The sequence below is a fragment of the Pinus tabuliformis genome, chromosome 5_1 (assembly GCF_031772625.1).
Source record: "Pinus tabuliformis cultivar Carrire ecotype Pingquan chromosome 5_1, CPIR1, whole genome shotgun sequence".
NCBI classification, from domain to species: domain Eukaryota; kingdom Viridiplantae; phylum Streptophyta; class Pinopsida; order Pinales; family Pinaceae; genus Pinus; species Pinus tabuliformis.
In genome coordinates this window covers 78,245,715-78,273,172 of record NC_142305.1, presented here as the reverse complement: position 1 = coordinate 78,273,172, position 27,458 = coordinate 78,245,715, and the positions used below count along the sequence as shown (strand labels likewise).

Below are 27,458 nucleotides of genomic sequence, written 5' to 3'. Positions count from 1 at the left end.
CACGATGGAATACATCTCCTTATTGTATAGGTGGGGTATTTCTAAATTGTATCGGAGAGTGTCTCATAGTGATAGGCCACTGGATGCCATTGTTGGGTGAGAACTGCACCAATAGCATAGTCGGAGGCATCTGTCTCAATTTCAAATGGTTGTTGCAAGTCTGGCAATGTGAGTACTGGTGCAGAGCAAAGGCGGTGCTTCAACTCAACGAACGTCTTATAATGGGACTCGGACCAGAAAAACTTTGCTTTTGTTTCGCCCTTGATAACTTGACTCAAAGGCCAAGTGATATGAGTGAATCCCAACATGAACCTACAATAGAAATTGGCAAGGCTCAGAAAGCTGCAAAGCTCTGTTAGAGTGGTCGAGGCTGGCGAATCCCAAATGACTTGGATCTTAGCTGGATCCACATGCATGGCTTGCTCATCAATGATATAACCCAAATATTGGACCTGGTTCATGCCAAAGGTGCATTTCTCCAAGTTGGCACATAGTTTTTGTTGCCACAGGGTTTGAAGGACCTACCGAATGTGTTGCAAGTGCTCTTCCCAACTCTTGTTGAAAATAAGGTTGTCATCCAGATATACAACCACAAATGAGTTGATCAAGGGCCACAAGATGTCATCCATCAGTCTCATAAAAGTTGCAGGGGCATTTGTCAACCCGAAGAGTATGACCAACCACTCAAAAAGGCCCTCCTTGGATTTGAAGGTGGTCTTCCATACATCTGCGGGTTCTATTGGAACCTGGTGATAGCCAGACTTCAAATCAATCTTGTTGAAGAACTTGGCTCCCTTGAGCTGGTCAAGAAGGCCATCAATCCGTGGGATGGGGTTCACCATAGGTACATAGCGTACCTATAGGTACATCTAGGCTTCTTCATACATCATCATGGGGTATCACAGGGGAAGGTGAACCACTCACCCTTACCTTTGTCCTTCTTGCCCTTGGCTCGGCTACCTTTGCCTGCCAGAGCAAAGTTCTCCTCTACCAGCGCTCATGCCTCTCAAGATCTCTTCGTGATCAGAGTCACTCGATAACCTTTTCCAACTGGGAATATTCTCTCTACCACTTACTGCATCCTGGAGAGTGTGTATCCACAGGAGGAAGTGTTCCCTTTTTTAGACAGAAGCCTCCAGATTTTGATTCCCAGATGACAAGCTATTTTCTATATAAAATATGGCCTCAGATTTTCAGTTATATAAACTTTAAAGCTTTATTTTGTGCCCAACAAAAAATATGGTACATGATTTTCTTACAACACAAGGACCTAATGTATACATTCAGAAACAGGAATGCACCAAAATAACACTCCTCTGCAAATATGACCTCACATGCTCAAGAAAAACTGATCAAAGGCAACATCTGCCTTCTTTGAAAGATGCAGATGTTTGACCAGTGTTGCGAACATCTCGATGACATCCCAATTTTATCTCTAAATCACAATTTTTTGGCCTAGCCGATGTTTGCCGACTTTTACCAATATTTTGATGGTATCCTGATTTTGCCGATGTTTGCCAATTTTTACCGATATTTTCCTGATTTTTAAGATTTTTTGGTTTTCCTGACCCTTGCCAATTTTATCCTGATGCCAATGTTCGGAACATTGTGTTTGACTAACATACCATTATCATTGGCAGGATATCACAAAGGTGCATCAACCAGAAACCAAATGCAACAAAGGTGCATCAAGCAGATACCAGAGATTGTTTGGAGGCAATACACAATACCCCTGGTTAAAACACTGAAAGTATAGCAATCCAAGACACTGATGGACAGGGAAATCATCCCAAGAACTAGAATATGAGCACCTGACAGGAATGGGCTTGATCTTAACCTCTGAGTCTCACCAACTAGATATCAAAAATCAGCAAGCTTAGAAAATGACACAAACAAACTTAATATCATAACATCCCAACTTCAAAGGGACCAGAGCACCAGAAATAGCAGATTCAAATTAATCACAAGTCAGTAATCTTTCATCCGAATTGCTTATTGGCAAACAACAGCTCTTGCAATAATAAATGTAATTTGGAATCAGTCAGTAAATTGCTCTCAATTATGATCATGATTCTTCTTATGACAGATACATACCAGTGCTTATGAATATCCATGTTTCAGAATTTTCCTCATCAACATGAAGTATAACATTAGATAGCACATGGTTGAACAGAATTTCACTTTCAACTCACTTGTAGTCTGATTGTTTACAAGCATTCTCACTATGCCCTTAACATTACCATTTAACATGAATAAACTGATAACCATAACACACCTTCATCGAAGACTGTAAGGCAGCACGAAGAGCATCTCTCTCAGCTTGGCGCACAATAACTGCTGTTCTTGTAGATTTTCTTACTGTCCTTTCACCCTCTGGATCACCAGGAGTCTCCTGATGTTTGGACTGGGATGGTTTTGATTCATGGGTAGAACCTTCTGCAGTTTCAGGAACAGTTTTTAAAGAGATAAATCCTTTCCTTTTGATTTTTTTCTTGAAAGGTGTCTTTCCTTGAATCAGCTTTCTCTTCTTTACAGGCCTTCTGCAAACATTACTATTATTTTAGATCTTTAACATCACATATCTATCTAGTCCAAATTAGAAGAGAGCCCTGCCAGAATTCATGTAGTGAACCTAAGAATGTGCTAAAGTACAGAACTATAAATTAAAAGGGAAGGGGAAAAAAATTAGAAGCCTGCCTGTCCTCATCATCTGCTACCTCTTCATCTGGTTCAGGTTCCTAAAAACAAGAAAAAGGGGGGAATGTCAATTACTAGAAGTCAGAATTTCGATCACAGATATTCTATCTGCAAGACTAAAGGAATACCAACTTACATCATCATCAAAGTCACTGTCAAACTCATCAGCCACTTCCTCTTCGTCCTGGTAATTCGCATCATTTTCTTCCTGCCAATATTAGGCATGAGACATCAGCATCCCAAATTCAGCAAGAAAAAAGATGATTAAATATTGCCGAAAAGCTTACATTTTGATATTAATTTGATATTTACGAATTGAAAAAGAATGCTAATTGCAATTTTGGACACACAAAATTATAAGCCCACGTTCATGACATAAAGTTTAGGCAAGTAGCAGTAAAAATTTTCAATCAAAATTAAAAAAAGTAAAAATAAGGAATTTCGGAATAGAAGGTTTGACAAATGGAAAAAAGATCTGTACCTAAGTCCCCTGACACTCACACGGGACATCAAGGACACGGAAATACAAGTGTTTGACATGGGACATGAGTCAACAACGACCCCAAAAACAGGACACAGCTGCCCCTCTGTTTAAGCAAGGAGTGGTGAAATTTTTCAATCAAAATTGAAAAAAAAACAAGGAATTACGGAATAGAAGGTTTGACGAATGGACAAAACGATCTGTACCTCAGTCCCCTGACACTGACATGGGGCATGGAGGACACAGAAATACGAGTGTCTGACATGGGACAAGAGTCAACGACGACCCCAGAAACAGGGCACGGAGGACATGTTATATATGTATATATAGTGAATTATTATAGATACAAAAAAGAAATATAAACAAAGATTCAAATCTCTTTATAATTTAAAAACTAAAACATTTACAATTTTATATTATAATGATACAAACTCAAATCATATAACTAGTATTACATCAATGATGATAAAATGACAAACGCACAAGAAATTAGAACCATAAACAGTAGTTTTCTAATTAAGTCTTCAAAATCAAAATGTATTACATAGATACTGAGTCACTGCTACTATAGGTGGAAATGCCTATGGCAAATAATAGGGTAGATACTAAATACTAGAACCGTAGATTATAGGGTCCATGATCTTAAAGTTAAGATCTACCCTCTCCCACCAACCATCACCTAAACTCTATCCTTGACCTTTGTTGAAGTAGTTTGATCTGTCTCTCTTCAAAAGGACCAAAGCTCCTCCCTTCCATTTGACCTTTACCAGCTGCCCTTGATGATTGAGCCATAATATCTGTGAAATGAGGAAAACAGTGGACTGCTATAGGAAAAAAACCTATATATATATATATATAGAGAGAGAGAGAGAGAGAATTATTATAGATAAAAAAATGAAATATAAACAAAGATTCAAATCTCTTTATAATTTAGAAACTAAAACATTTACAATTTTATATGATGATGATACAAACTCAATCATATAACTAGTATTACATCAATGATGATAAAATGACAAACGAGAAATTACAACCATAAACTGTGGTTTTCTCATTAAGTCTACAAAATCAAAATGTATTACATAGATACTGAGTCACTGCTACTATAGGTGGAAATGCCTATGGCAAATACAAAATAGGGTAGATACTAAATACTAGAACCGTAGATCATAGGGTCCATGATCTTAAAGGTAAGATCTACCATCACCTAAAACTCTATCCTTGACCTTCTTTTGAAGTAGTTTGATCTGCCTCTCTTCAAAGAGACGAAAGATCCTCCCTTTCCCTTGACCTTTACCAGCTGCCTTTGATGATTGAGACATAATATCTGTGAAATTAGGAAGACAGTGGACTGCTATAGGAAAAAAACCTTAAAAAATGGTGGACAAATCCACTTGCCCAGAACTTGGAATCCCTTCTAACACTGCACAGTAACCAGCAGCTGCACTCCAAATTGCCTCACAGCTCCAACTTGTTGAGTAACATGACAAAAAAGAAAAGGGAAAAACATGATTTAATGCCCCTCACATGGGGAACACATGTCCAATTTTGAAGAAACGTTGAGGGAACATGTGAAATATGGGACATGGCCCCTATTTGGACATGTCTTGTTACTTAGATTTGTACTTATATTGGCCTCACCAATCTAATAGCTGATGAAGTCTGAATCCTTGGCTGCCATTTCCAGATCTGGGTATGATAGACAAGAAGGAAGAAGTGATCCTCCTTGAAGACATGTACAGGAAGAACTGCACAAGTTGTAATCTAAAGAAAAGTACCTGTCTCATTAAAAGGCTGGACAACTTCAATATGGGTACCGATAGAATGTAGCCACGGACCCTACCAATTCCTGCTAAAGACAATGGAACCTGTTACCCCTTGAAAAATGCATAGTTCATTTTAAGGTTTCATGGAACCTTCCTCTCACCAAGCATAGAAGACCACCACTGGAGTTCAGTATCAACAGCAGCTTGACAGAGGCTTTCCCAGGACCAGATTGATGGATGATATGAGAAAGAGGGGAGCCCTAGAATAGGACGCCCAAACTTACTTGGTCCCAAGAGCATAGCTTGTGACAAGATGTTGAGATTTTTCGCTTGGGGGGGTACTCCAAACCCTAGGCTAGAGGGTTGTTGAGGAATTGGCACACATGCGTGACTTGTGGACTAAGAACCCAAGCCTGTGGGCTTTGTACCCAAGCTTGTGCGTGTGAAACCGTGATGAGATTTAGTCACTTGGCACTTAGAGGTTGGAGGGCATCCTTAAAGGAATAAGGAGCAACTCAAACCACTGAAAAAGGCCTTGTAGAAATGGAGAAAATAATTATTTATGTTTATGTGGGCTAATTGTCCTTAGAAAAGCAAGTCAGCTTCACTTGTAGAGACCCCTAGGAAGGGTTGGACATTAGCCTAAGAAAAGTATATAAAGAGGTGAGGAGAGACCTCATTCTATACAATCCTAAGTGCAAGATTAATCTCTGAAATAGCAGCAGAAGGGAGAGGACTCCAGCGAAGGTGAAAAGAAGCAGGTTTGGAATCTTTTCTTGACTGTCTGGAGGGTCGAGTTCCCTAGGCAGGAAGCCGAAGCTGTAGGGAGGATTTCTGGGCTGATCTTGTGCAACAAGTATAGTGTTTATGTCTTCTGTTCTGGCCGCAGGGTTCTGAGTAGTTGCAGAAGGGTGTTAACCCCTGTTTGGAGGGCTGAAAGGCCTAGTAAAGGTCTACTTCTAGCCGCAGCCACAGGAAGGACAGCGCAGGTGTAGTAAGTGGAACAGAGGGTGGTTTCACTTGGAAGGAGGTCCAAATCCCTTGCTGTACCTCAGTCTCAGAACCGCAGATCTGTAGGGTGTTTTGTGGAGGGTCCCAAGGCTAAACAAGTGTACTCTTTAGTGGACTTTCACCACACAGGGGGCTTCCCAGTGCAAATCACCTGAGGGTATTCTAAGTCAGTAGGATCAAGATGATGTAAAGTAGGCTTGATGAAGGTACTTCTCACTTGGAACAAGGCACAATTCTTTGTGCAAAGGAACAACGTACCTATGAAGAAGCCTAGAAAATAGCACTTGAATCCTAGGGTTTCAAGATATGATTCAACAATAGTATATCTAGGCATACAAACACAAGGAAAAGGTTTGTTTTGAAAAGTATGATCAACAAATAGAATGACAAACCTTCAATTAGCCCTAAGTTGAAGCCTTTTGCCTAAACTAGGGTTTCAAAAGACATAAAATTGCCTAATATTGATGATGTCAGCCCTAATTAGGTAGGCAATTTCCACCAAGGGAAACTTGATTTTGAGTTGGAAAGGTCAAACAAGCTGGAAACAAGCCAAACTAGCTATAATGTGGACTTGAGGCAAACCCTAGTTGAATTTGGCCCTTGTCCTAGCCCTGGTGGCTTGTTGATTTTTCAAGGTCTTCTAGCTGATAATTACTTCTAATGATTTCTTAACTTAATCTTTCATATATTCACATTCATCATTAAGTAATTACACAGAAGATCTTAACAAAAATAATAAAGGCAATCGGATCATAAAGAGACAACCAAACAACAAACACAAGTATTTTCCCCGGGAAATCCCACTTGGGGGAAAAACCCAGCAACCCTTTATTAGAGAAATTATTCAGTTCAACAAGAAATACAATTCGATCTTCTTCAATCAAAACAAGGTCATACTTGACCATAACCAAACCAAGTCAAACATGGTCAAACATAAATAAGTAATCTTAGGAATTTCGGTCAATCCTGCCACAGAGAATTTCGTCCTTCCTCAGAGATCTGGATTTGCTTCAAAAAATTCAATCTGCCATGAACTCGATCTACCTCAGATAATTAGGTATGTCCATTAACTCGGTCTGCCATAAAAGAATCTTATTTTGTTGCTTCACGTGTGAACAATAGAGAATAAGAGATCTGAATTTTCCTTTTGAGGAGGAGGTAGAAACCTTTATATCGATCTACCTCGGATAATTAGGTATGTCCATTAACTCGGTCTGCCATAAAAGAATCTTATTTTGTTGCTTCACGTTTGAACAATAGAGAATAAGAGATCTGAATTTTCCTTTTGAGGAGGAGGTAGAAACATTTATATAGTTTTCTATGAGGCCGAATGGGTGCCTCTATAGGCTGGGCCGACTTGATGTTTTTTTTGGAGCCCAAAAATTTTAATATAGAAATTCAAAATTCCCTCCTTTTGAAGCCAACATGAAGAACATGTCTTGTATTTATTATTACAAATAGTTGAAGGGCTGAAAAACATTAATTATGAAAACTGACCATAGCTACAAAACTGAACACTACCTCTTATTTAGGGAGGTATTCATAATGACTTCTTCAAATGTTCTCTTGTCGCACAATTTATCTATAAAAAGGTTAAAACAACATCATCAACATCAACGTCAACTGATTACCATAATCTTGGTCAACAACTTTGACCTATGGTAAAATCTATAGCATCAACTAGGTACCATAATTCTGGTTAGCATCTCTAACTCATGGTACACAGACTAGTCCTGGTTCACCATCATCCTAGTCAATCTCTTTGACCCATGGTGAAACCTTAGGGACACACTCAATCCATTTGAGTAATCCTTGTCCCAAATCCAAAGGCCTCATTCTAGGCCATGATGTTAAATGTGCTCACTCAACCTATCTAGAGAGTAATCTTGAGCCTGATGTTGAAAGGCACCCACTCAACTCTATGGTTGAGTAATTTTGGGCCTCTAGGACCATTCTTCCTAATTCTGGTCAACATACTTGACCCAGGAAGAATGATTGTCCTAAGGAAAAATGTTGAATGAGCTAGCTATGTTGATGTGTCAATCCACTACCTGTGGAAAGCATCCTGCATCAGCATCATGCTCAACAAGTCGTCACTTGAAGCAATTCACCAATTATCCAAGTCATCACCTGGAAACTATTCAACACCAGTGACCTATGGTGAAACCCTAGGCTATTACCATTCTTGCATGCTAATTGAATGATAACTCTCTTGCCCAATGCTAAAGGCACTCACTCGCCCACCTAGGGAGCACTTTGGGCCTTGATGCTCTCTGGACCATTCTCCCTAACCACATTACATGGCCCCAGGTCAATACCTTTGACCTGTCAATATCCTGACCTAGGGAAAATGTTTACCCATTGATACTACAAAATCAACACTCCTAACCGAGGAAAACATTCTCAACCACTCCGACTTGTCCCTAAAGTGTACAAACTTCTCAAGCTTGTCCCTGAAGTGTAAAAAATTCTCAAGCTTTTCCCTAAAGTGTACAAACTTCTCCCTGGGATAAAAGGCTTTGTGAGAATGTTAGCAACCTACTCGACTGTAGAAATGCATTGGAGCCCCGCTACTCCCTTTTGTACCATGTCTGGGTACTTGATCTCAATGTGCTTTGACCTATCAGCATGGTTGTCTCCCGCACTTGATCAAACAACCATGCGTGCAATTACTGAAGCCACACTACTTCACAACTCCCATACTCAGCCTCTGCAGTCCTATGTGCAGCAGATGTCTGTCCAAGCAAAATCCAAATTGAATCATCATCTTGATGTGCTCTTCCTATCGTTAACATTCTCTGCCCAATTTGAATTTGTATATCCCTGCAATTGTAGTTCTTAATTCACATCTAATTGTACCATGCAGGTACCTCAACACATGTGCCATAGCTACTTTCTGGTCACCCTGATTAGTTGCTTCCTCTGACATTGAAATTGATCATATTGTGGCAATCCTAGTTGCTCCCTCTGGTTTCTGCCATACATCTGGTTCTAAGAAGTAAAGTATCCAACAAAGATCCTTCATCTCGAACTCAGAGGTCAACTCTCTCTCATACTGAAGCAAGCCTTGACAGCACCCTCTATCATGGAAGCAAATCCTCCCACCACTATTGCTCCCTTTGTCACGTGAGTCCTACTCCTCTCAGAAACAAGTCATATAATAACAAGATCAACCAAGGCTCACCAGATATCCATCAAACCAAGAATACCATGCCCAAGGCCCGTAAAAATCCTTCTTTAGTCTATAATCATGAGACTTCTCATGTACCTTCAAGCCTTCTTCTTCCTCAATTACTCAATTAAGGAAAGCGAGCTGAAGTAGGCTCCACGCACATGGTATGCCAAAATCGATGGATATTTTCTTGGTATGGGCTTCACCAAGAGTGAGGCAAACTCCAACTTTTACTATGTACTTATTGAGGGTGAGCCACTCATCTTGGTACTTTATGTTGACGATATTTTCTTGACAGGAACGAAGAAGCACATAGGGATGTGCAAGGAGGATCTTGATTCGGAGTTCGAGATGAAGGACATCAGCTTGATGCACTACTTTTTGGGATTGGAGGTGTGGCAAGAGCCAAGAGAGGTTTTCCTCCGACAAGGAAAGTGTGCAGTTGAGACATTGAGGAGGTTCAGGATGGAGGATTATAGGCCTATGTCTACACTGATGATCACTAACTTGAAGAAGTTGAGTGCTTCTAAGGGTGATTTGATGGATCCCATGCTGTATAGGTAGTTGATATGTTCCTTGATGTATCTAGTCAACACTAGATTGGAAATATGTTTTTTTTGTGAACACACTCAACCAATTCATGGTGGCACTGAGACAAGTCCATTGGGTGGCAGCGAAGCATGTGCTGAGATACCTGTGAGGTACAATGGATTTTGGGCTTCAATATGTTGGAGTTGGTGGGGTAGAGATACTGGGATACACAGATTCTGATTGGACAAGGAGTGTTGTGAACAAAAAATCCATGTCTAAATGTTGTTTCAACTTGGGATCAGCCATGATCTCGTACTGTAGCAAGAAGCAGCAGTCAGTGCCACTTAGCTCAGCAAAGGCAAATTACGTGGCAATGAGTGTCGCAAATTGTGAAGCCATATGGCTTCACAAGAGGCTCATGTGCCTATTTGATCTTGATATGGGGCCAACAGTGATACACTATAATAATCAGAGTTACATTAGACTCTTTGAAAATTCTCTATTTCATGACAGGTCCTAGCATATTGAGATCATATATCACTTCATCAAAGACATGGTCCAGAGAAGTGTTGTGAGATTGCAATCCATTTCCACAAAGGAGCAAGTGGCAAATATTCTCACTAAACCTCTAGTGAAAGGGAAATTTGTGAATTACAAAGACAAGTTGGGGGTAGTGGAGAATCCCTTCGTTGCTAGGAGGGAGCGTTGAAGCTTGTGCTAGCTTCGAAATTTCTTCTGCATAGGCTTGGTGTCTTAGCATGTAGAAGATGATGTATTGCCTCTTTAAGTGCTTGCTTTATGAATAAGTGATTTATGTCTTTTTTTCCTACTAACTTAATTCTAACTTAGGAAAAGTACAATAATTAAAGCCAATTAGTTACTGTGGACTATTAAGTCAATTTCTAAGGATAAATAATGGAATTTTTTAAGTGAATTAGAAATGATTTCAACTATTGATCTCCTAGATCTTCTAGAAGGGATATTAGGGTTAAGGATTTGCGCTTAATGAAGATTATAAAATAAGCCTAAGGGAGAGGTAAAGACACACAAGTGGAGAAATAGATTTTCTATAACGAACAAAGTTTGTATACTCAGAGGAATGCTCTGATATCAATGTAACGACCAAAAATCGTATACGTAGCGGAAATCTTTAAAATACTTCAAAGACGTAAATGTCCAGTGTAAGACATGTAACTGTATATTGATTATTGTATATTGAATTGATGTAAGATGATTATAATGAGGGTGAGGGTCTACTTATATACCCTAGGCAAGTACCTCTTCCCCAATGGTTATTTCCTTTAGGGACACACCTTTTTATTAACTACTAATTAATCATTATTTATTACTATTATTGTTTTACATTATTTGTATCATTTTATATATATTTTTATTCATAACATTTTCCCTAGAGCGAGAGACTTAGCGAGATTGTAGCACAAAGGAGGAACAATGCAACTAGATTCGAGAGCATTTTAGGAGGTCGAACTGTTGGAGATTACAGGACCAAATTGTGGAAGCGAGAAGGGGGTTGAATTGTTGGATAGGTCGATTTGCCAAAGCTGAATTTCTTGACTCGCAAAGGTTGTTCGAAGGATATAGATGCAGGTTCGAGTTGCCGGTGAGACATGAGCCAAACTTCTCCGAGCCAAATTTCTTCAAAGGCTAATTTCCAGTGCGCCAAAATTACTAGGGCCTAATTCTTCCAGTGGGATCAAGTTGCAGGTTCTAGCCAATGCATATTTCCTTGTAATTTCTCTGTGGGTCGAAACCCAAATTTTCCTGAGATTAATTAATGAAGGAGAATTGTTGTGGGTGTTTATTTGTTGTAATGTGTGATTGATCTCTCTTTGATTTTTTTATTTCCACTGCATACAAATTTCTAACAGTTAGAATACCAATGAATTTATTTTTCAATAATTCAGAATTTATTTGGATAACAAAATAAATTTTTGAGAATAAATAATTGTTGAGAAAATAAACCTAGGCTGGTATTAGGAGATTTAAATATACCAATGTATTTATTTTTCGGCAAATTCAGAAATATTTGAGATAATTATTTTTTGGTGTTTTAAATAAATTGTTGAAGTAAAATAAATCAGATTTGGTATGAGAAAAATTAATGTCTTTATACTATCATATTTATTTTGGATATTTAGTCAATCAACCGAGTTGTTCATTTTACAGGTGGTTGTAAGAACCAATGGCTTTTATGACACATCTATCCATGAGATCCATTGTTTTGGGCATTGGTCGCTTCATTACGGAGAACATCATACTTCATCTTGCTATTTTTAAAATATTTTCAGCATCATTAGGTTGTTGACTCCCTCATCTAGGAAAGAGCTCCCTTAGATCTTGCACTGTATTATATATACAAAATATAAAAATCAAATAACTATATAATAAGAAGAAATATTAAGGGTTACGACTTTTCAAACCCGAATTTTCATACAGGATCCGGGCTATATTAAGCTGCCCTCCTCCCTTCATTGTAATATATCATCAATCAACAAATATATATATATATATATATATATATATATATAACTCTTATCATGCTTTTGTGCATTCAAACCATCTTATAGCAGTTGCCAATTATAGAATCACACACAAATGTGTAATCGAAATATACTATACTAATCAATGAGTGATGTACAAAGACTTCGAAATGAAGTATATTAATACAGTGACTGGTCATAAGTGAAAAGGCATGATGAAGAGTTATAAGGCAAGTGATTATTATTAGTATTGGCAGTAGTAGTATTACTTGCTACTATCTAGAGCAGATAAACTCAACATTAGACAGAAAATATATATATTTTATTAATAAACTTGAATCATGACTACACTATGGGAGGCCCTGGCTTAAATACAGCCCTAGGTGCCTCTTGGTGAATGGGCATGATCTTTGATCATGCCCTTTAATTACTTACTAATTACAAATTATTTAATTTTATATAACATTGCCTTCCCCTTGAAAAGATGCTTTATCCTCAAAGCATACGTAATGACAAGTGTTGTTGACGAAATGCTTTTGTCTCCCAAGAAGCTTCTTCTTTTGGTAAGTCCTTCCACTTGATCAGGTATTCTTTGATTACTCGTGATCGCAGCTTCTTTTCCCTGATGGAGATGATACCTTCTGGCTCTAGAATAACCCTTCCTTCGTCATCTAAAGTCGGAAGTGTTGTTGATGCTGATTGATGTTCACCAAGTGCTTTTTTAAGGCAAGATACATGGAAAACGTTGTGAACATGACTTTTGTCAAGAAGGCTTAAACTGTATGCTACTTGGCTGATGTTTTGTTGATTTGGTATGGTCCATAAAACCTTGGTGTCAATTTGTTTTTTCCCTTCTGTTTTAAGGATCGTTGCTTGTAAAGTTGAAGTTTAACAAATACCCATTCTCTAACCTCAAATTCCCTCTGTGATCTATTTCGTTAGCTTGTCGCTTCATACAATTTCTTGCATTATGTAGATTTTCTTTAAGAGTTTGGACGACTTTTTGAGTTTCTTCTAACTAGTTTTTTACAGCTAGAAGTTTTGTCTCGATGACAAGAAGTTCCTTCCATTTCAGAGGTTCGTAACTGTACAGAGCTTGAAATGGATTCATTTTCGTTGACATGTGGTAAGTAGAATTGTACCACCATTCAACGAGATGTAACCATTGAACCCACTTATTTTGTTTGTCTGTGGCATAACATCGTTGGTAAGCTTCCAAACATTTATTGACAACCTCTGTTTGGCCATCTGTTTGAGGATGGTAGGTTGAACTCATGTTGAGGTAGGTTCCTATATGATTGGGAAATTCCTTCCAAAAATTACCCTTAAATTTGGCATCTCTATCACTCACAGTGACCTTGGGAAATCCATGTAATTTGTAAACATTTTTGCAAAATATCTCAGCGATTTGTTTTGTTGAATCTGATTTCCTCATTCCAATAAAGTGAGCATACTTGGTGAGTCTGTCGACCATTACAATAATTTTATCCTTACCCTCAGACATATGTAAACCTTCGATAAAGTCCATTAATATTTCTTCCCATTTCTGATGCGCGATATTTAAAGGATGAAGTAGTCCAGGTATCATAATATTTTCATTTTTTTTCCTCTGGAATTTGTCGCATTCTGCTACATATTTCTGAATATCGTAACTCATTCCCTTCCAAAATAATGATTGGCATGCATTATAGTATGTTTTAAAGAACCTTACATGTTCGGCCGACAATAAATCATGTGACTCCTTGAAAATCTTGGCTTTAAACTTGGAATTTGAATTCAGATAAATTCTTCCTTTGTACCATAGAATATCGTTTTTCCATTCAAATTTTGAATCTCAAGGAAGGTTATTGATTATGGCACTTGTTTCTGAATTTTTTGCATATTCACTTCGAACCTCATTAAGACACTCTGGAACAACAACCGAAACTGCAAGCAATGACAGTTCTTCGTCTTTCCTAGATAGAGCATCTGCCACTACATTATCCTTTCCCCTTTTATGTAATATCTCCATAAGACGTTTTTGCTTATTGAGTTTCATGCTTTCAAAAGCTATTGGATGATCATCTTGCATTAACACTGCTCCTATACCAAAACCTGAGGCATCACACTCAATTAAAAATGGTTTTGAGAAGTTTGGAGTTGCCAATACAGGGGCTTTAGACATAACTTCCTTCAAGTCTTCAAAACACTTTTTTGCTTCATCATTCTTATCCATACATTTTAATATATATATTCTTGTATCTTCAATGGAGATCTACATATTCCAAGTCTTCTAGAGTATAACCTACTATAATGAACCTTTTTCGTTACATTATCAAAGCATTCCTCTAAGTATATGAACTTTGTTCATTATATATATATATATATATATATTACATTACATTACAATTATTATATAAATTATATTCCTTATGGTTAAAAAGTAGCAAGTGAAGGTCTTTTTGACTTGTGCCTTAGTCAAGAAGGACCTTGTTAGCAATAAAATTTCTAACTTGCTAGTTTACTGTTAAAATACACCAGATGGTTTCTAATTGTAATATATATATTAATTGATAAAATTTGAATCATGATTACAAGGCTAAAGCGGTGCTCCTTAAATAGGAGTTGACTGGCCATGCCCAATCAGAGAGACATGTCCCTTGGGACTAATGTCTCTTCATTTAACTAATTAATTGTTAATTAATTGATAATAATTAATCATTTACTTGTTTAAATAATATTTTAATATTTTAATTAATTTTTATGAATTTAAATTCATAACATTGTCTTCCCCTTAAGATGCTTTGTCCTCAAAGCATAGGTAGGTCTGGGTGTTGATGCAGGAAACATTTTGATTCCCAAGATGAATCTTCCTCTGGTAACCTCTTCCATTTGATGAGGTATTCCTTTATTGTCTTGGATACGTTCTTGGGTTGGGGCCATTCTTTGATTGCCTTGATTTTGTTGGGATCCACTTGGACTCCTTCCTTGGATATAACATGTCCTAGGTATTCAACTTCCTTTTGCCCAAACGTACACTTTGATAGCTTGGCATAAAACTGTTTCTTCTCCAATACAAACAATACTTCTTCCAGATGTTTGAGATGTTCTTTCCACGTCTTACTGTAGACCAGAATATCATCGAAGAAAACTAATACAACCTTCCATAGATAAGGGTGAAAAAGTTCATTCATGGTTGCTTGGAAGGTGGCTGGCGCATTTGTTAATCCAAATGGCATGGCCTTGAACTCATAATTCCCTTCATGAGTTCTGAATGTTGTCTTTTTTACGTCTTCTAGCCTTACTCGTATTTGATAGTAGCCTGATCTTACATCTAATTTGGAAAAGTATTATGCACCGTGTAGTTCATCTAGCATTTCATCAATGAACGAAATCGGAAACTTATGTTTAATAGTGATTTTGTTTAAACCTCTGTAATCTATACATAATCGGAAGGATCCATCCTTCTTCCTGACCAATACTACAAGTGCAGCATAAGGACCTCTACTTTTCGTAATGATTCCATGCTTCAGCAGGTCTTGTATTAAGCGTTATATTTTCGTCTTGTGGTGATGGGGATAATGATATGGCTTAACGTTTACTGGTGTTGAGTCTGGTTTGACTTCAATAATGTGTTCAATTTGCCTTTCAAGTAACTTCATTGGTAGATCCTGAAAAACCTTCTCGTATTTCTAAATCAAGGATGAAATTTTTGATGGTTGGTGGGTCCCTTCCATCGTTAATAACTCAATTGCGGACATTGTGCAACAAATGTTGGTGCCCCCTTGCGAATAAGCTTCTTCATGTATTGAGCGGAGATGACTTGAGTTGGTGGTGCTTGAAATCCAAACAACTTATATTTCCTTCGATCCCACTTGAATTTAATGAACTACTTTATGTGATTCGATGAATATGTGCCTAGTGTCCGTAACCATTGTACCCCTAAAACGACATCTACTCCACGGGGAACCGTATAAAAACTAGGCTCCATTGCATATTCGCTTAATTGCAACTTAACCTTATGGCACTTACCTACTCCATCTATATGTTTCCCATCTGCTACCATAACTTTTAAATCTGCTACGGGGTAAGCAAAAATGTTTAGTCTTTTTGCAACATTGACATCCACGAAGTTGTGTGTACTTCTGGAGTCTACTAGAACGATAACGTTTTGCTTCTTGATGTGACCTTTAAGCTTCAGTGCATGTGGTTGAGCTATCCCTGTGATGGCCGCTATAGAAATTCGTGGCATATCTTCTTCTGATTCTGGACTAGGGTTTGCATTTCCTTCATTGTCTTCTTCGTCAGAGTTGTCTTCTGAAGATTCCTCTTCTTGTTCGGCTTCACAGTTGTACAATTTTTGTGTTGCGCATTTGTTTCCTACATAATACTTGTCTCCACACTTCCAACATTTGCCATCATTTTTCCTTTCGACACTAGATTGTTTTTTCCCTTCATTTCGCAACAGTGGTGGAACGTACTTGCTAGTGTTCTCTGACGATGGTTTACCTGCCTTCCCCTTGGAATAGCTGTTAGTTCTCTCGTTACTGGCATATGGTGCCTTGTGGAGTTTATATTTCCGCTCGATAATTATGGTTGCGTGTCTGGCTTCCTCAATGGTTTTAGGTTTATGTAATTTTAATTCTTCGCGAATGTAATCTTTAAGGCCACAACGATACATTTTTAGCAGCTCTTCATCTGAGAACCCTCTCTGCCTTACTGCTAATACTTCCCATTCGTGAGTGTATTCACTCACTGATCCTTTTTGTTTTAGGTGAACGAATCTCTCGTAGACATCATCCTCCTCCTCGTCATGAAACCTTTTTAGCATGGCATTTTTTAAGTTTTGTCAATTGAAGGAACAACATTTAGACAACCACCACGAAAACCAATCATACGCTTCTGCTTCTAAATAGTTGGATGCAGTCATAACTCTCTCTTGCTCTCTGAGTGGAGGGTTTGCTAAAAAAATGGCGTCCATCTTATTTACCCATACGACAGCGCCCTTATAGTTCTTACCATCATACTTAGGTAATTCATTTTTTATTTTAAGATGGTTCCTTTCGGAAGATTTAGTATAATATCGACATCCTTTGAAGTGAATTTGTGGTATTTGCTACTTCTCATGCCTCAGGAACTCATGCTCTGGAGAAGTCTCACCTTCCGGAGTCTTGGGACTCTATGTAGCTGAAGGTGGATCAGTCTCTCCAAAACACCGGCTCATCAAGTTTTTTAAGTAAGAGATATTGTTGGCCATCTGGTCCTGCTTACTAACTGACTTCTCGACGTTATCTAAGCGTTTATTTAATTTGCTGATGTCCTCTTGAATTTTTTTCATATCGTCATTGTTGTTGCTTGCCATTTTGTTTCGTTTTTTTCTTGAAGACCCAATTTTTTTATTTTATATATATATATATATATATATATATATATATATATATATATATATATTTTAATTTAATTAATTAAATTATAATTACATAATATATATGTTATATAATTATAAGTTACATATAATATATATATAATTTTAATTAAGTTAAATTAACATAAATGACAAGTTCGAACGACGACTATGCTGACTGTCACGACCGTTGACCGTCGATAACAGGGCAAGGTTGTTGACAGGTTTCGACCAAAGACAACTCGTAATACTGTTCCACGGGAGTAACGATGTCGGAACCTAGGAACACACAGTGTCTTGGTCTTCCACGTCGCGGAGCAGACGCCACAGAGTCAGCCACAGCCCGTGAACTGCAAACCCATGATGTATTGACTGTGCATTGTGTCGCCAATGGTGGGTGCAGCGAAATGTAAATGGAGGCAGCGATGTAGCCACGACAAGGGCGGATATGGAGTGGTAGATGCGGAGGAGATGAGGAGGCCTGCTGCCCTAACGATCAGCAGAATGACGTGGGAGGTGGCACCAGATGCCTATTTGGCTCTGATACCATTGTTAGCAATAAAATTTCTAACTTGCTATTTGACTGTTAAAATACACCAGATGATTTCTTATTGTAATATATACATTAATTGATAAAATTTGAATCATGATTACAAGGCTGAGGCGGTGCTCCTTAAATAGGAGTTGATTGGCCATGCCTAATCAGAGAAACATGTCCCTTGGGACTAATGTCTCTTCATTTAACTAATTAATTGTAAAGCTTTTCTTTAATGTCCTTCGATGTGATCCATTCCATTTGCACTTGCATCACAACAAAACAACTTCTGAATTCTTCCACAATGCTTCTCAAGAATAATATGGACACAATCCCCAAAAAAGCCTAATTCAACCATTTGTTGAACACAGTGATGACCATAGACCAACAGCGATGAATGCGAGATGTGCCTGAAATGGCCACAAGCTGATTTCAAACAGGCTTTGATAACAATTTTTACAAGCGTTACAGCCATAGTTTGACATAAAATTGTCAACGCATGCAAGCTTAATCATGGTGCATACCCTGTGGGGTTTTCTCTTAAACTTGAGGAAGCCTTTCCACACCTTGTATGAATCAATAAGATATATATCATCTGGTTCTTATAGCGCACAACAATTGTTGTTCCTAATGGAGACAAACTTCAATATTTGTGTTCCCTCCATTGATGTCGTTATCTGTGGTTATGGAATAGATGTGTGGTTCTATAAGGAGTGACGATGTACCACAGAGAAAAACTCGACACTAATGTTATTGCAAATTCTTCTAATATTTTTACATCATTGTCCAATGATGCTTGGAATTGGCAATTAGTCCTTTAATGATGATCCTGTAGCTTGAACCAGTTTTCAACCTCTCGTTCTTCTTCTCCTCCTCTATTTAAAAATAAATCATGCTACCCATTTAGAATTTTGGCCACAAGTGATTGGTAAATAATTGAGATGGCCAAAGATTGGTGTCAGAGAAGCTATGAAAAGTATGTGACCAAAGGCTAGAATCAGTGCAGTATGCTAGGAAATGGTTCTCTCTAAAAGTGCCTTGGAAGGAACTTTGATACCAATCTTACAAACAATAATATTTCATAACTAAAAATATCCAATACATATATAGTAGGAGAGAACAGGAAAATTCAAAGGGATAAAATATAATATAACTGAGAAATAGCAATGTTGCAAGTACCCTATGTTTTCCAGATTATCGATTTGTCCAATATTTGAAAATTCTTCAAGTTTAAGTTTATTATTATTGAATATTTGTAGCAACAATAAATCTGAATGTTATGGTTTAGCAAATGAGAATAGCTCAACCAGTTGTTGCCAACGTCATTGAGCATTTGACCAATTTCATGCCAGTGAGTGCCCAGTTTGAATCCTCCAGGGTGAGGTGGTACACTTGACTATGCCAATAGCTTTATTAGGGATACTATACACGAATGTGGGGAAGCAACCCTTGGCTTTCCCCACAAGATTTTCTTTTGGAAAAAATATGAATGTAATGTATGATACAACTACTCAAATGTTATAAATACCATGAATGGTCAGAAGCATCAAAAGACACTACTTTTGGCGATTTAGTTTATTTGTTGTATATTCATATATGTAATTTATATTAGTTATGTTCATTACAATGCCACATTTGAACATAGATTCAGCAATCCCCTGGAAGGTATTGACTCCAACCCAGACAGTGATGATGATTTAAGAGCAAAGTAGTTATGTGCCCTTGTCAACAGCCATCACTATTCATTGAAGAAGAAATTTCAGACCAACCAGATGAGCTGTCCGCAAGAATGTAACTCAACAATCTACTATGGAACTCCACAATTCTCAGGTCTTGATGTCTATTTAGCAAAATGGAATATTCCAATACAAATGTTGATGGGGGGAATTATGAAAGCTTATCATGTAATTTTGTCTTCAAGACTAGGAATCTTCTGTATACACCCAAAGTAAGCTATATTCTGGGAATATATGTAAAGTTGGTTTGACGAGCACATTAGTTGTTGTAGAATCTGTCATGTAAGCTAAGTCACAGGGTTCAGCGAATTTAATCCTAGATTCGAAATTCGCCGAACTTCAACCGAATTCGAATTTGTTCGTTCAAGTTCGCCAAACAAAATGCCGAACTCGAACCCGAATTCGAAACCTGAACTTAATCCCGAACTTCATGAATTTTGAATAAAATGCGCTATTAAATTCATTGAGGTTCGTATAGGTTCATTTTTTTCCCAGTTTTAAAAATTGAATTTTAAGCAGGCCCGTGGGTTTCATTTTTTCGCTGTTAAAAATAGATAAATAAAATAAAATTCGTTGTTTATGCGGGCCGTGGGTTTGGTTTTGTTGCAACTTGCAAGTTTTGTTTTGTTTTATAAAATAGAACAGTGACCAAGGTCCAAAACACAGTGACCAATCCATAAAACCACAATAGAGCTCTCCGCGGGTTTTCGACGCATAGCAGCCGCCAGCATACACAGGTGACCACTGACAGGCTACAACACGACGCATCGCGGCACGCAGGCATACAAAGCTTGGCCTCGTGCACGCATACACAGTGCAGACTACAGCTCGGCGGCTCGGCCCTCTCTTGCAAGTTGCACGCATACACAGCTGCGTGTCACGATTCAGTATTTGTTTTGTTTTTGTTTATAAACAGCTATAGCCTCTGCCTTCTCCTGCACCGTGCACACATACACAAGCTAAGACTCTATTGGACAACAAACGGCATTCCTAAGGCAACACAAGGATTTTGAAGGATTAATCTCTATGGCCAAGTTCCAACCTCAGAAGGCAGCGGCTCACACTTGGAGATAATTCAGAGTTCTGTTGAGGGTTGCAGTTCTGACAGAGCAGTGAGCCGTCTTCAAGCAGCCTCCATCAAGTCGCACTGTCTAGACTCCAGCCTCCAGGTAAGTCAAAAATTAAAATACACATTTTTTTTATCAGTTAAATACAATTTACTAGTTTTTATCAATTAAATACAATTTATCAGTGAAAAACAATTTATCAGTAAGTCACAAATTACAATTTACTAGTTTTTTTAATATAGTGTCTAGACTCTTAGGCTTCAACCTGAGACTCTTTAAATTTATTTTATAAATTATAGTTTAATAATTTCATTTTGCAAAAAAAATATAAAGCTAATTAAAATGTAAATTAAAAAAAAATGCAGACATTTCAGGCTTCAAGCCTTCACCTCAGTCTTCAACAATCAGAAGTTCAAAACCTTCAAATTACAATGGCACCCCCAAAATCAACTGTTGTAGCATGGAATTTTGTCAAAAAAGAGGGGAAAAATCTTTTGTGTCCGCTGTGTGGACATCAAATCACTGGCTCTTTAACTAGAGCAGTGGAACACCTTCTCAGTATTAAGAATGGAAGTGGAGGTGGTGTTGAAGGCTGCACTAAGATCTCTAATGAACAAAAAACCACAGTGGAGAAAGACTATTTCACTTCAAAGATGGAAAAGGAGAAAACGGAAAATAAGAGGCAGCGAATTGAGAGGGAGATTGCCATGTCTTCCTCCAATGCCATTAATTCAAACTCAACCATTGGTGGATCAAGTTCTACTCAAGTAAAAACAGGTGGAACCAAAACATTAAATCAATTCTGGAAACCTATTGAGAGACAAGAAGTTGATGATGTTGTTGCAGAATTCTTTTATGCATGTGCAATTCCCTTTAATGTGGCGTGGAGTCCATATTTTAAAAATGTAGTTAAAAAGGCCATTGATTTTGGGAAGGGCTATGTTCCTTCCGGATTTGAAGCTTTAAGGACAACTTTGCTAAAGAAAACAAAAGACAGAGTGACAAGAAAGTTGGTTCCGATTAAAGAGTCTTGGAAGCTTACAGGATGCACAATTTTGAGTGATAGTCAGATTTGTGTCATCGCCCATTGATCAATGTGCTTGTTTATAGTTCTCAAGGGGTACTTTTCTTGAAGGCAGTAAATGCAATGGAGAGTGAAAACATCAAAAATTATTTTTGGAATTTTGGATGAAGCGATTCAAAAGGTTGGGAGGAAAATGTGGTCCATGTTATTACAGATAATGCATCAAATTGTGTTGGTGCAGGGAATTGATTATGGAAAAGTATAATCACATTTATTGGACCCCTTTTGCAGTTCACTGCTTAGATTTAATGTTGCATGACTTAGCTAAATTTCCTCGGGTCAATGAGACAATCCGAAAAGCCAAAACAATTGCAAACTTCATCATCAACCATCACCTCACTTTGAGCATATATAAGAAGAATGCATCAAAAGAGTTGTTGAGGCCTTGTGATACAAGGTTTGCCACTTTTTATATTACTCTGAAAAGAGTTGTTGAGGAAAAAGAGGGCCTAAGAGTTGTTGTTTTCAATACTGAGTGGGAGAGTTCTATCCTTTCAAAAGAAACTAAGGGGAAAAATGTTGAACAAATAGTGCTCAATAATGGCTTTTGGGAAAATGCAAACAAGGTTTTAAAAATATGTGGCCCAATTGTTAATGTGGTCCGTATGGTTGATGGTGACACACGTTGTATGGATTTTGTTTATGAAGCATTAATCGTTGCAAAGAGACCATTGCAAGTGCTTTTAATAATGTGGACGTTGATTACCAGGAGATATGGGATTTAATTGATCAAAGATGGAAGATGATGCATAGTCCATTAGATGCAGCAGCATGCTATTTGGACCCTAGAATGTTTGGGTTATCAAGAGGGATGAAGAAGTCATGAATGGACTTATCCAGGCTATTGAGAAGCTAAATCTAGATCCAGAAATTACAAGTTTGGTCAGAAGTCAATTGAGGGCATACAGGTTAGAAGAAGGGTTATTTGGAACACAATCAGCAAAGTATGATAGGAGCAGAAGTGATCCAGCAGTGTGGTGAGAATTTTATGGTTCAAGGGCACCAAAATTGCAAAATTTTGCAATTCATATCTTAAGCCAGGGATCAAGTGCATCAGCATGTGAAAGGATTTGGAGTTCCTTTGACCACGTTCATTCCAAGAAAAGAAATAGATTGTTATCTGGAAGATTAGAAGATCTTGTTTATGTTCGTAGTAACTTGCAGTTGGCTTTGAAAAATGTGGCTATCCAATTCCTCTATTCTGTGGATCAATCTTGTTCCAAATGCATCAATGGATGAAGCTGATTTTTATATTTGATAGTGACATTGACAAGGAACTGAGTGATGGATCTAATGCTGAAGCATCTAGCGGATTCACAGCGCTTACTGCTCTTGATGATATAGAACTTTTGATATAACAAGTGGGCCACAGGAACATCAAGAATAAAACTTGTGTTCCTGTTTTAGATTTCTAGTTTATTTTTTGCATGAACAATCTTCTAAAACTGCCAAGCTACTTTAAACTTTCGAGTTTATATATTTTGAATACTTTTTATCAGATTGTTTTTCAATATATGAAATCTGATATGGCCCATGGTTTTGTTGAATTTGATATGGGTGCCAATGTCTATGATGAATTTCTCACCTTGTTTACTATGTTACATGTATGGAAGTTGGTTCTTTATTGGCACTCGCTTTCATGGTTTATAAAATTATGTGGAAATGATTTAAATGTTTGAACAATAATCTTATGTGTTTGCAATGTGCATTATGGACTTTGAATTTGACTTTAAATTGATTTTTTTTTATATATACATTTTTTTTCAAATTTCTATATGTCGAACTTTATCAGCAAAATTTTAGGTGCCAAACTTTATTCGAATTTCAAGGTTGCCGAACTCGAACACGAACCCGAACCTGGTGACTTAGCCTATAAGTTAATACCTCTGATTGGCAGAAGCCCTCGGCCTTCCTGGTTGTACTGGAATCTCTCCTTCATTGGAGATTTTATAGATAAAATCACCTTTTTTCTTATCCAGACAATTACCAAAAAAAAACAACAAACATTTTGTCAAAAGCCCTTTTCTCAGCTCCCAGTCAAATAATCCCCTTCAGATCCCCATGTGATATTTACTTTTAGAACTCATATATTCACTGTAATTTGAATTTACACTCCACAAGAATTTGTTTTCCTTCTAGCTATATTTTGTCATCAATTCCATGCAAAGATAAGACGCATCCTGCCAAGAAAGCTTTTCTACATGTACAACAGTATTGTTATCATTTAAATAGTCGTTTCAACAGAAGATGGTTTTCTTTTTCAATAACACAAGTACAAAGTGACCTTAATATACATGTAAATTAATCAAATAATGAAAAGTTATACCTCTCTGAAGGCATCCTGACCCCAGAATTGTTCATCAGTTTCTAGCTCTTCATCTAGCAGCTTTGACATCCTATTCAAAAAACATGAATAAAGAATGAGATTCAATGATCAATGGAAATATAACTTCATGGAAAAAGACACAATTCATTAGGTCAAAAAATAACAATAACATATGCATGGGAGGGAAGTCAAAGTGGCAACACTGCAGCTAAAGCAACAAATTTTTTGCATGTTTTTTCTCAGTTTATGGTGGGTACCAGTTGGGGCCAATGGTAGTTTTGGCTTTGGAGTTTGCAACAGTTCATTCTAGCATCATTTTCATGTTCCACTCAGTTCACAAATTTTCTGAAGCAACAAAAATTCAGTTTACAGCATTACCCAGTTAGAGCTAATGGCATTTTCGGCTTGGAGTTTTCCACTGTTCATTCTGTAGAATTTCCATGAAATTCTGATCTGCTAGTATGAACAATCTGAAAACAAATTTTTCTTTTCACACAGTCACAGAATTTATCTACCAAATAGCAGCAGAATAGAACATAAATAAAAGCATCATCACACAATAAAACACACTGTTTTTCTAGGGAACCCAACTGGGAAAACCCTCTTCTTGATGAGTATTTTATTGTTAGAAAAACTGAGCAATTGATCTCTTACAATACACTGTTTCAATAGAGAATACAACCTTCTCTCAGCCTTAAACTAGGCTTGAAAACTCCTGCAAGAATATTGATCTCTTCTCCTCTATCAATCTTGTGCACAAGCTTCTCTTGCACACTCTTCCTCTCACAAGCTCCACACACAAACTTGTGCTTCCTATTGCTTGGTCTCACCAACTCGTGCTCACCAAAACAATGATTAAACTTGTGCCTTCATTCCTCCTTTTAAAGGCAATTTGAATGGTTAAAATTAGTGAGTTCTATGTTTGGAAAGTTGAACTGGTGCTTTTCTAGTTAACAACAGTTAACACAACTTGTTAACTAGTTCCTCCTAAAATTTAGGAGGCTAACTCCACTTGTTCTTTCAGTTTCCAAACTAACTCACACTAGAAAATCAAGAACTTGACTTTCAATTTCAACACATTAGATCAAGGAATCACTTTTCTCGCTAATTTCAACACTCCCTCTTCAATCAAAAAAGGGCAGAGGTAAAGGACCCAACAAGGGTAAGAGAGACTCAAAGAGTGAGGAGTTAACTTCATAGACAAGAAAGGAATTAAGTAAAATGAAGTGTTTCATTTTGCCTTATGCACATTTGTTATGCATTACAATGTCCATAGAAAGAGGGTAGAAGGAAGCAACAACAGAAACAAGGAGCAGTCTCTGCAAAAACTCAAATGAATGATTTTGTTGCCAAGTTCAAGAAGGATTCTTGATGATATCTTATCTTTATACCAGCATGATCCTAAGGAATGTGTGTTATGTACTATGTAGACAATGTGGCATCTCAACAGCTACCATCAACTTGAAAGTTGTTTTCTAGTCCGGGAGAGCAAAACTCTAGCAGTACAAGTTGAGCCTGGTGATGATGCCAAGTACCCAAAAGCAGGAGTTGGTACCATTCCCTTCCAGCTCAAGTTAAATAATTCTTTAGAATTTGGCAATGTCTTTTTTGTATGAGGTCTCGCGAAACATTTGCTTTCAGTTTTGGTGATTAAAAATAACAGCTTTGAAATTGAGTTGAAGAACCAACAGGTCCTCTTTAGGCCAAAGCATTCTAGCCCAAATACAGCTTAGGTAATAGGGCTTAAAGAAGATAATTTGTACAAGCTTATGCTAATTTGTAGAAACTTATGCTAGTGGGAAGGAGAGGAGAAGGGAGGCATCTCGCTTGAAACCATCACTATATACTTTCTATAATAGGAATGTGTTATTTTAGTTATGTTTTCCTGATGGGAGATTATGAGTCAGTTGAAAGAACTTTTTTCGATAGGAAAGGGCTTGAAAACACTGGGTCTTGTTTTGTTTTGGCCAACGTTTAGATTGGCTGCTGTTCATGGGATTTACTGTGTGTATTTTGAAAGGAAGAGGAATAAAAAGAAAGGATTGATATTGAACTGTTGTTCTGTAGTAGTATTACTATTGCACTGTTGTTCTATAGAGATTGAACTGCCGTTATGTTGTATATTCTGTTTTTAATCTGAACTGCATGATATTCCTTGTAAATTTATCCTTGATGCCCAGTTTGGTTTGTAGTTTCTCCACGCTTTTAATTCACCATAGGGTGCCTAAATTGTGGATACTATGGCAGGTCCAAAGCTCTGTTCAGAACATAGACCTTTAGAGTTGGAGATAAATTTTGGGCCTGCTTCATTTGTTGTTCTGAGGAGTTGAAAGCAGGGTTTGAGGGACTGCATCAAAGAACAATATATTATGCATATAAAAATTGGTTAGTAATGTGCAAATGTAATGTAACGTCGAAAAAAAGAAGGATGGGAACGAGACAGATGCATGTAAAATCGAGTAGTGACGTACTAATGTAATGCAATGTAATGTCTTTTACAGAAATACGAACGAGACAGATGCATGTAAAATCGAGTAGTGACGTACTAATGTAATGTAATGTCTTTACAGAAATAGATGAGAAAGAGAGACGTATGTTATGTGAATAAGATTGGTTGGTAATGCCCTAATGTAATGTAGAAATAGGAACGAATGGGAATGATAGCATGAAAGGGATAAGAACTAGAAATGGGACTCTGGTCGTGTTTCCTGTAACATAGCTGGGTATAACAAATTAAATTGTGTACGAAAATTGAAGTTGGGTAGATTTTATCCAGTTTTTACTATCCATAGCATCTTTGCCCTGGCAAATACAATAATGCTTTGACAATTATACTGAACCCAATTTAAAATCTTCCGATTATGTAGATTAAAACAAATATCCACGACCTTTTTCCGCGGGTGGCGCGTATGGAGCGATCCATAATAGCTGGCGGATCATTCACGGTAGCCATTGCACGCTTCTCCCCTCGTCCTTCAGCACCACTTCACTTGACTTATATCTGTACATGAACACAAATATAATCACACAGCAGTTACTAGTACATTTATATCATGAATCTTAAAACATTGACTGCAGAGTCCATTATTGAACATCAATAGAAAAATTATTCGAATTTGCATTAGAGCCCTAAAGACTTTCAAACCCTAAAATGGCTCAAACCCTGGC

At 37.5% G+C, this 27,458-nt stretch overlaps 1 protein-coding gene across 2 annotated transcripts in view; it reads right to left on the bottom strand.

The window, feature by feature from the left end:
- The window catches only part of SWC2 (DNA binding protein SWC2), a 271,223-nt gene that overhangs the window by 243,213 nt on the left and 552 nt on the right, over nucleotides 1–27,458 (bottom strand). For both annotated transcript variants that reach the window (XR_016260632.1, XM_089431761.1), the window contains exons 2-6: nucleotides 27,179–27,291; nucleotides 24,291–24,360; nucleotides 2,834–2,905; nucleotides 2,698–2,738; nucleotides 2,276–2,540 (exon numbers count right to left, since the gene is read on the bottom strand). Coding sequence is in view for 1 of the 2 variants with exons in the window: in XM_089431761.1 (XP_089287887.1) it covers nucleotides 2,276–2,540; nucleotides 2,698–2,738; nucleotides 2,834–2,905; nucleotides 24,291–24,360; nucleotides 27,179–27,243 (513 nt within the window). In the remaining variant the exon portion in view is untranslated. The remainder of the gene's footprint in view (nucleotides 1–2,275; nucleotides 2,541–2,697; nucleotides 2,739–2,833; nucleotides 2,906–24,290; nucleotides 24,361–27,178; nucleotides 27,292–27,458) is intronic.